Raw genomic sequence first — 10,743 nt, forward strand, 5'->3', positions numbered from 1 at the left:
GAGTTTGGTGGGCTGTAGTCCATTGGATCGCAAAGAGTCAGACATGACTGAGCGACTAACATAAGTGATCTTTGCATACCCCCAAAACATAATTCTTGTGTGTTTTCTTCTCTATGACTTTTGTTTACTTTTTACATATAAGCCCATGGTGTATCTTGAATTAACTTGCATATGGTATTGGTTAGGGATCAAAGTTCAAGTTCTTTCCAATTGACCGTACTGTTTACTAAAAAGGCTATCCTTCCCTCAGTGAATTCCCATAGTGCCTTTGACAGAGAGAGAGAGACCCCTACCCCACCAGCCATGCAGGCTCACTCAGATTATCTGCAGACACTTAACATTTGCCCAAGCAAAAACTCACATGATGACAATAGTTACACCTTTTCTTAGAAAAGAATTTTCTAACAATGTCATGGTTCTGTGTATTGACCAGAAAATTTCCTTTTTTTTCTCATAGGAGAGATTATTTTATTCAATATTTTCTATGAATTTTTTACCATTTGTACTTCAATAATAACAGAAGACAAAGAAGGTAAATGAATGTGTACTGGGGGAGGGTGGGTGGTACAAAGAAACAAAATGGAAGAAAAATACTGAAATGAAATTAGAACTTGTAAAACACAGGCTTGCTATACATATATGTGCATGTTGCATAGGGTTTTATAGATCTTGATTAAGTTTTTGAAAGTGAATTGAAAACTGTTCTTATTTTAAGATCACTGTAACGGCTATTAAAGTTTAATTTAGGCATGCACACCCCTTGCACGAATTGTTTCAGTGCTGAAAACATTCTTACTTTCCCTCATAGGCTACTTACACGCCTATTTATAATTTGATCTAAGTACTCACAGGGCAGAACAGAGATTCTCCCATCATTTTCCGGCCAAGGGACCCTGTGTAGACCAGCTTCACTTTTCCACATTTTTCCTGGCAAGTCCTTAGATTATAAGGCCCAGGGTGATGTACCCTGATTCACTGTTATTTTTTGACCTATACTCTGGGTATAGCTGTAGGTGACAATCCCTGAAGGGAAGCGTGTTGGTAAGTCGTATTAGGTGAGGCCGAGATAGCTTCGTCTGAGGAGGACTGTGTCACGGTGAACCAAAAATCGTGGCTGCTGATCTTTCCCCATCTTCTAACCTTACCTGCAGCCCTGTGCTCTCAGGTACTGAGGGGGAATCTGGCCAGTGTGACAGAGACAGCCTTTTCATTTGTTAAGGCTTGTGATATTAGGTGCTACTTAATTCTTACTGTTGAATTGAACAGTTAGGAATATCACTTAACCAAAATTAAGTGTCCAGCTTTGGTTTAGAATCAATCATCCTGTCATAATTGCTGTTACATGTCTCTTCTGCTTGCTTTCAATTTAGGTCATCTACTACATGGGCGAAACATGGATTTTGGATTATTTCTTGGGTAACTAAAAAAAAAAAAAATGTGGTATGTCTCAATCCCTAAGAACAGTAGGTAGTATTACATTGATGAAAAAGTTAAGTACCAAGTCATTCCCAGTATATGACCAGAAAGAAAAACCCTAGATTCTTTAGTTTTGAGACCAGATTAAGCATGCTCCTATTCAGTTGAGAGTAAAAGAATAGCATTCTATTTCATGTGTCTTCTTTACCTTCCTGAAAAAAAATATGACAGTGCTTTGTAATTGGAGACCTAAATATTATCTGGGATTTGCTATTTATAGGCTGTGTCATGTTGGGGGAGTTACTTAACTTCTCTGATCCTGTTTTATCTTACGGAAAATGGAAGCTAAAGCTTACCTATATTGGAAAATCCTTGTGAATATTGATCATTGGGGATTAGGTCGGTAAAGCATCTGGTATAATATCTGACCAGGCTTCCTTGGTGGCTCAGATAGTAAAGAATCCACCTGCAATGTGGGAGACCTGGGTTCGATCCCTGGATTGGGAAGATCTGCTGGAAGAGGGCATGGCAACCCACTCCAGTATTCTTGCCTGGAGAATTCCCCTGGACAGAGGAGCCTGGTGGGCCACAGTCCTTAGTGTTGCAAGGAGTTGGACATGACTACGCGACTAAGCCCAGCACACAGCATCATGCCTGACCATCTCCTCATCCTTATTGTCACTGTTATTAAATGTCACTGAAATTTGTCTTTTGTAGGTGGAATATAAATAATGATACTTGGGTCGTAACTGAGGAACTAAAACCTTTAACAGTGAATTTGGACTTCCAAAGGAACAATAAAACTCTCTTCAAGGCAACAGCCTTTGCTGGCTATGTGGGCATGTTAACAGGATTCAAACCAGTAAGGAATCTGTTGTTACCAGATTTTACAGGGAGCTCTGTGTGCATGATGGAGTCTAAGGAAATGAGAACCTGAAAAGAATGTGTAGCCCCAGTTCGTCCCATTGTACTTCTTGTTACCTTTAGCTCACAAGGTAGAGAAGAGTAGGAGGAAGTGAAGATTTTTGAGCCTTTTGTGGAGCTAAAGCCCATGGTAGGTCTCTAGGGCTGTGAGCGTAAACCTTGGAATCTGGCCATGGCTCTGCCCCTCAGGTGAGTTAGTCATTAAGTCCCTGCACTTCAGTTTCCTTGTTGGAAAAGTGTGGCCGATAACATCCATCTACTTATCTCACACACTACATGTGAAAAATGCTTTGACCTTCTAAAAAAAGCTGTTAACAGAAGGTGAGAGTATCATACCTTGATTTTTTTTCTCTCCCCCACACCCCAAAGTCCCCAATCTAGGCCCTGATATAACAGGATTAAAAGAGCACAGTGAGAGGGCCTTAAACAGGATGGTGCAGGTTTCTGACCTCACTGCTTCGTTTTCTTTTCAGGGACTGTTTAGTGTTACGCTCAATGAACGCTTCAGTATGGATGGTGGTTTTATGGGTGAGTAGACAGTTCTTAAATGGGAATTTCATAGCTGTTTTAAGAAGACGGTTAGGCTGTGCTTTATGATTAACAGTTTAATCTCTTCTAGGTCCTGTGACACTGTGTGTGTTTTATCTCTTCCAGGTGTCATAGAATGGATTTTGGGAAAGAAAGATGCCCAGTGGATAGGGTTTATCATTAGATCAGTTCTAGAAAATAGCACAAGGTAATCTGTTTGGTTGCTTTATTATCAGATTTTTAATTTTTTTAATTTTTCCTTGAGGTATAATTGACATATTAGTATAAGAAGTGCACTATAAAATGTTTAGATAATTTGTTTATATGGCATAATGGTCACAATAAGTCTAGTTAACATCTGTCACCACACAGTTAGGGTTTTTTTCCTTGTGATGAGAACTTTTAAGATTTATTCTCTATGAAACTTTCAAATATTCAGCACAGTATTATTAACTATAGTCACTATGATGTGCATGACATCCTCAGGACTTATTTTATAACTGGAATTTTGTACCTTTTGACCCTCTTCACCCGTTTCACCCATCTCTCACCACCCTGCCCCCACCTCTGTCAGCCACCAGTTTGTTCTCTGTACCTGTGAATTTTTTTTTATTTTTTGTTTTTAGATTCCACTTCTAAGTGTGATCACATGGTATTTGTCTTTGTCTAATTTATTTCATTTAGCAAAATGCTCTCAGGGCCCATCCATTTTGTCACATATGGCAAGATTTCATTCTTTTTTATAGTTAAATAATATTCTGTTGTATATATACTGCATTTTCTTTATCCATTCATCCTTAGATACTTAGGTTGTTTCCATAACTTGGCTTATTATAAATAATGCTGCAGTTAATGTAGGGGTGTGAATATCTTTTGGAGTTAGTGTTTTCATGTCCTCAGATCATTACTTAGAAGTGGGATTGCTTAGGTCGTGTGGTAGTTTTAGTTTTTTGAGGAACCTCCATACTGGTGGTTCCGTAGTGACTGCACCAGTTTACATTCCACCCAATTCCACACGGTTCCCTTTTCTCCACATCTTGGCCAACACTTATCTCTTGTCTTTTTGATAATAGCCAGTCTGACAGATGTGAGATGATCCTTATCGTTGCTTTGGTTCGCATTTCCCAACTTCTTGTGTACCTGTTAGCCACCTGTATCTCATCTCTGGAAAAATGTTCAGACCCTTTGTCCATTTTTAAATCAGATTGTCTGTTTTTTGCTATTGAGTTGTGTCGGTTCTATATACATTTTGGAAAATAGATCCTTACCAGATGTATGAATTACAGATATTTTATCCAGTTGAGTAGGTTGCGTTTTCATTTTGTTGAAGGTTTTATTTGCTGTGCAGAAGTTCTTTAGTTTGACGTTGTCCTACTTGTTTATTTTTGTCTTTGTTACTTTGTCTTGGTGGCAGATCTAAAAATTTTTGCCAAGCCGTGTCAAGGAGCGTATCACCTGTTTTCCTTTAAGAGTTTTATGATTTCAGGTGTTACGTTTAAATCTTTAACACATTTTGATTTTTGTGTATGGTGTGAGATGGTGGTTTGGTTTCATCCTTTTGTGTGTAGCTGTCCAGTTTCCCAAACACCGTCTTTTGCAGAGACTGTTCTTCCCCAGTGTGTATTCTTTGTTCCTTTTTCATAAATTAATTATGGGCTGTCCGTTCTCTTTCACTGATCAATGTGTTGTTATGCCAGAAGCATGGTTTTGGTTACTGTAGCTTTGTAATACAGTTTGAAATATAGATGTTCTTCTTTTTCAAGATTGCTTTGGCTATTCATGGCCTTTGTTATTCCATACAGATTTTAGGATTGTTTGTTCTATTTCTGTGAAAAATGCCCTTAGAATTTTGATAGAGGTTGCAAGGAATCTGTGTAGATTTCTTTGGGGTAGTATGGACATTTTAACATTAATTCTTCCAATCCATGACCGTGGAATATCTTTATTTGCGTTTTCTACTTCTTTCATCAGTGTCTTACAGTTTCCAGTGTACAGGTCTTTCACCTCTTTGGTTAAATTTTTTCCCATGTATTTTATTCTTTTGAATGTGATTGTAAATGGGACCATTTTCTTAATTTCTCTTTCTGATCCTGTTACTAGTGTATGGAACCACAACTGATATTTGTATACTGATTTCATGTCCTGAAACTTTACTGAATATATTATTCCTAAAAGTCTTTTTTTTTGGTGGAGAGTCTTTATTATAGTATTATGTCATCTGCAGATAGTGACAGTTTCACTTCTTCCTTTCTGATTTGGATACCTTTTATTTCTTTTTTTTGCCTTATTCTGGCTAATACTGCCAATATTATATTGAATAAAAATGGTGAGAGTGGACAAGTTTGTCTTGTTCCTAATCTTAGAGGAAAAACTTTTAACTTTCCATTATTGAGTATAATGTTAACTGTGGGTTTCTCTTATATGGCCTTTAATTATGTTAAGGTGTGTTCCCTCTGCACACACTTTTTTGAGATGTTGAATTTTGTCAGATGCATCTGTTAAGATCATATTTTTATCCTTCATTTTTTTATTCTTTAATTGGAAGAAAATTGCTTTATAGTGTGTTGTTTTCTGCCATATGACAATGCAATTCATCTTAATTATACACATATCATCTCCCTCTTGGGAGAAGGCAATGGCAACCCACTCCAGTACTCTTGCCTGGAAAATCCCACAGATGGAGGAGCCTGATAGGCTGCAGTCCGTGGGGTTGCAAAGAGTCAGACACAACTGAGCGACTTCACTTTCATTTTTCACTTTCATGCATTGGAGAAGGAAATGGCAACCCACTCCAGTGTTCTTGCCTGGAGGATCCCAGGGATGGGGGAGCCTGGTGGGCTACCATCTATGGGGTCGCACAGAGTCGGACACGACTGAAGTGACTCAGCAGCAGCAGCAGCAGCATCTCCCTCTTGAACCTCCCTCTCCACCCCCATCTAAGTCATCACAGAGCACCACGCTGGGCTCCCTGTGTTATAGAGCAGCTTCTCACCGGCTTCTGCTTTAAGGTGTAGTGTGTGTGCCGATGCTGCTTTCTCCACCTGTCCCACTCTCTCCTTCCCTCACTGTGTCCACAGGCTCATTCTCTGTATCTGTCTTCCTTCCTTCCCTGCAGATGTTCATCAGTGCCATCTTTCTAGATTCCATACATATGTGTTAATACACAGTATTTGTTTTTCTCTTTCTGACCTACTTCACTCTGTATAACAGGCTCTAGGTTCATCCACCTCACTCTAACTGACTCAAATTCTTTTTTATGGCTGAATAATATTCCATTGTATATATGTACCACAACTTCTTCATCCATTCATCTATCTGTCATTGTTTTAATGGGTGTATCAAATTGATTAGTTTGTGGATGTTGAAACCATTTTTGCATCTTGGTACATGAACCTTTTAATGTAGTTTCTTTTAAATTACTAATATTAAAATACTTCAGAGCTTTATCTTCCATTGAGAAATTATTTCAGAATTTCTTAGGTGAACCTTTTTGACACTCACATGGAATTCTTCGTGTGTGTGTGTGTGTGTGTGTGTTTACAGCAAGAAAATTACTTATTTAAAACATGCTAGGGATAGTGTATCTGTGAAAGGCATCTGTGAAGTTTTCTTGTTATACAAACAATTCCCCATCCATACAGAAAAGAATTTTATATAAAAAATCTTCATTTAATTCATAATACCTGTTAATCTAGAAGTTATATTCTGTGCTGGTATAGAAATCTGGTAGTAGCAAAACTGCCTTTAGCCAGTACTACCATCCAAATGACCTAGAGGAAATGTGGGCATGAGTCCTATTTTTAATGATTTCCAGGGCGTACAATTTAGTAGTCTTCTTTGAAAATCCATTTCCATTTTTGATAGCTCTGATTTTCAAGTAATAAAATATGTTATATTATTTTCCCTAGTCCTGTTGTTGAGTGAAAGGTATATAGACTGTAAGGGTAGATGATGATCTCCTGAGGATGTTTCGTTCGTCCTTCACGTTTGAGGGAACATTTCAGATCTCACTGTTTCACTGCAGAGGAGCGAGGGACTGTTTCTCCTTGAGCCATTGTTCACTATCCTTTTTAGAAAAATGTTCCTCAGATGTCTTCCTTTAGTTTCCACAGCTAAAAATTTCCATTTCAGGTCAACTAAAAGTGTTTCCTTTATTCTAAATGTTTCTTTGTAGTTATGAAGAAACCAAGAATATATTGACCAAAACCAAGATATTGGCCCCAGCATACTTTATCCTGGGAGGCAACCAGTCTGGGGAGGGTTGTGTGATTACACGAGACAGAACACAGTCTCTGGATGTATATGAGTAAGTACATTTACTCAAGCAAAACAAGCAGAAACTAAAGCATAGACAGAACGTATGTGTCGGTTTAAGGCGTGAAACCTAGGAGAAATCTCTTTCTTTGTATCTAGACTCGACCCCAAGCAGGGTAGATGGTATGTGGTACAAACAAATTATGACCGATGGAAAAATCCCTTCTTCCTTGATGATCGCAGAACACCTGCAAAGATGTGTCTGAACCAGACAACCCAAGAGGTACATTCCCAGTGTCATACATATGAGAGAAATGGTGACTACAGAAGATTATCTCCATTCTGACATTTTTCACTGGCCTTTAAAGAATTTATAAACCTCCTAACAGTCATTGTCTCTGGACAGTTTCCACCGAGTTTTTGTTTTTAATGTAAAGAGCAAAATTTTGCCGTGCTTTCCCCTTGTTAATGGTGGCTACCACTCTGTGGGGCTGAATGTCAGCAATTCAAGAGGGGAGGAAGAGAAAGCAAGCGTGTTATATCAGAATCATCACCTGCAACAGTGACCCCAGGGGAATTCTTTTATGGGGGTTGGGGGAGGTTGATTGAAGAATATCTTGGTCTAATGACCCATTTGTGTGGATAAAGCTGCCAACATCTGTATTTAATGTACTAAGAATAACTATTTTTGTGTTTTAGAATATCTCATTTGCAACCATGTATGATGTCTTGTCAACAAAACCTGTCCTCAACAAGGTATTTTTTTAAATATATGTGTGTGTGTGTGTGTGTATTTGATTTTAGGAAAAGAATTTGATCCCACGTTTTATCTTTCCCCTTTGTCTTGGATCAATGAGAGCTAGAATTCCCAGTCATGTTCGGCTTAAGGCTGCTTTTTTAAAATGTTTTTGTGTGACCAAAACTGAAACTCTTGGAGTGTAACAAAGAAGTTGGTCACTGCAGCTTGATATCCAGTTTGGTCAGAGTATTATTTCCAGTATTACTTACATGGCATTTGGATTGAATTTAGCATGTTATCAGTGACTTCTCCGTCCATGAGGAATTGAATGCTGTATGCTGCAACTAACACCTAATACTAGACAAAACGAAGTCTGAAGTTATTTTCAGACAGCTTTCTGTCTTAGTGGGTTAGGTTTTTTCCTTAAACGTTAGTATAGCCTTTTCCCTTCTCTTCAGCTAAAATATGCAAAAGTCTTCTGATCATCCAGTTTGCTAATAGCCCCCCTCCTGCGTGTTTCTGATCCCTCTGATTTTTCCCATTTGTTCCTTGCCTTCTTTTGCTGAACCCTAAGATGAGTGTGCCTCCATGTGTCCTGGCCATTAGCATTTTGATGAGAACCTGGCTTCTGAGGGAAGCTTTCCCTCTGCCCACTGACCCTAACATCTCATTTTGCCCACACCATCTTTACTTGAGTTCACAGTTGGGTTACTTACAGATTCTTGTGTGAGTTGGGTGTGTACCTTCTAACCTGCTTGTCTGCAGTGTTTCCCTTACTGCATGAGAAATGCTTCCAGGATAAGGAAAGCCAAAGCTACGCTTTTTATACTCCACAGTTTCACCACTGGTCTTTGCTAAGTATGCATTGAGGAGCGTTGAGTTGAGTTCAGTTCAGTTGCTCAGTCTTGTCTGACTCTTTGCGACCCCATGAATCACAGCACGCCAGGCCTCCCTATTCATCACCAACTCCCGGAGTCTGCTCAAACCTATGTCCATTGAGTCGGTGATGCCATCCAACCATCTCATCCTGTCGTCCCCTTCTCCTCCTGCCCCCAATCCCTCCAAGCATCAGGGTCTTTTCCAATGAGTCAGCTCTTCACATGAGGTGGCCAAAGTATTGGAGTTTCAGCTTCAGCATCAGTCGTTCCAGTGAACACCCAGGACTGATCTCCTTTAGGATGGACGGGTTGGTTCTCCTTGTAGTCCAAGGGACTCTCAAGAGTCTTCTCCAACACCACAGTTCAAAAGCATCAATTTTTCGGCACTCAGCTTTCTTCACAGTCCAACTCTCACATTCATACATGATCACTGGAAAAACCATAGCCTTGACCAGACGGACCTTTGTTGGCAAAGTAATATCTCTGCTTTTTAATGTGCTATCTAGGTTGGTCATAACTTTCCTTCCAAGGAGTAAGTGTCTTTTAATTTCATGGCTACAGTCACCATCTGCAGTGATTTTGGAGCCCCAAAAAATTAAGTCTGACACTGACACTGTTTCCACTGTCTCCCCATCTGTTTCCCATGAGGAGCGTTAAGTGAGCCTTAAAACATTGCTTGTGAAGCAGTATACTGCACAGAATTAAGACCTTGTAAAGAAGTGAACATTATCTCCCACACCTGTTTATATTTATGACATGGTAATGGTTCTGTTGAAGTCAGTTGTTTTCATTGACTTATTATGCTGATCTTTATATTTGTTGTGTCTTTACACACACAGACACACATATATATCCATTATGGGAAGCCTGGCGTGCTGCAGTCCATGGGGTCACAAAGAGTAGGACACAACTCAGTGATAGGGCAACAAGAAATTTAATGTTTAGTAACTTCATAAGCAGTTCCATAAGAAATGCTAATACAAGTAGAGTCATCTTAAAACTGAAAACATCCTTAAAATAAAAGTTGACTTTTCTTTCAGCTGACGGTATACACAGTCTTGATAGATGTTACCAAAGGTCAGTTTGAGACGTACCTGCGGGACTGCCCAGACCCCTGCATCGGGTGGTGAGCACACACCTGGCCTACAGGACGCGCCTTCTGTGACGTCGGGACGGGAGCTCCTGTGGGGCTGAGCGGAGCGGCCGTCCGATCTCCTTCCAGAGAGTCGGGGCAGTTTCTCTTTGAGGCGTGAGCTTGTCCTGCTGAGTATGTTTATAGTTCACAGGCTGTTTTTGCCATAATGTAGGTGATTGCTATGTAACAGATAACTTCTTTCGGTGAAGTACAGCAGTCATCTAGAATTTACCGTGATTCACTTTGGTCTGACCTTTGGGGGCAGGGATAGGCAACTAAAACTGTGGTGGGACCCTCCTCCATGGAATAAAGCCAAGATTCCCTGTGAGCACTGAGTCCTGTACCTCCGTGTGAGTAAGTTAAATAGCCCCCGTTACTCAGTTTTTCACTTTTATCTACGTATTTGTTGTATGTTTTTGTCTTTTCCTCCTGGCTCTAACTACTATTAAAGTCAGTACACCATTGTCTCTGCTGTGACAGCTGTGTATTTCACTAATTTTGATTGGTTGGAGATGAGACAGGCATTCAGCTGTATGTTTCTCCTCATGAACATCACATTGATTCTGAATAGAAGGTGGCACTAGTAGTAAAGAACGACCTGCCAATGCAGGAGATGTTGAGATGCGGGTTCAATCCCTGGGTCGGGAAGGTCCCCTGACGGAGGGCATGGCAACCCATTCCAGTATTCCTGCCTGGAGAATCCCATGGACAGAGGAGCCTGGCAGCTTATGGTCCATAGGGTCACAAAGAGAGACACAACTGAAAAGACTTATTTATTTAGCATGCACAGGTTCTTGAAGTAACCAGTATGCAAGGCAGGCTTTTATACTCAGAACTGAGGTGTTTCCTTTTTCATAATTAGCCTCCAA

General features: G+C 39.9%; 1 protein-coding gene across 1 annotated transcript in view; it reads left to right on the forward strand.

Moving 5' to 3' along the window:
• The window catches only part of ASAH1 (N-acylsphingosine amidohydrolase 1), a 40,321-nt gene extending 29,980 nt beyond the window's left edge, over nt 1-10,341 (forward strand). Inside the window, exons 6-14 of the mRNA XM_043454221.1 lie at nt 458-532; nt 1,371-1,416; nt 2,134-2,278; nt 2,814-2,868; nt 2,995-3,076; nt 7,043-7,174; nt 7,282-7,405; nt 7,822-7,878; nt 9,780-10,341. Coding sequence (XP_043310156.1) covers nt 458-532; nt 1,371-1,416; nt 2,134-2,278; nt 2,814-2,868; nt 2,995-3,076; nt 7,043-7,174; nt 7,282-7,405; nt 7,822-7,878; nt 9,780-9,869 — 806 coding nt within the window. The 3' untranslated portion in view covers nt 9,870-10,341. The remainder of the gene's footprint in view (nt 1-457; nt 533-1,370; nt 1,417-2,133; nt 2,279-2,813; nt 2,869-2,994; nt 3,077-7,042; nt 7,175-7,281; nt 7,406-7,821; nt 7,879-9,779) is intronic.
• Nucleotides 10,342-10,743: the final 402 nt, after the last annotated feature.

This window comes from Cervus canadensis, chromosome 31, assembly GCF_019320065.1.
Source record: "Cervus canadensis isolate Bull #8, Minnesota chromosome 31, ASM1932006v1, whole genome shotgun sequence".
Classification (NCBI taxonomy): domain Eukaryota; kingdom Metazoa; phylum Chordata; class Mammalia; order Artiodactyla; family Cervidae; genus Cervus; species Cervus canadensis.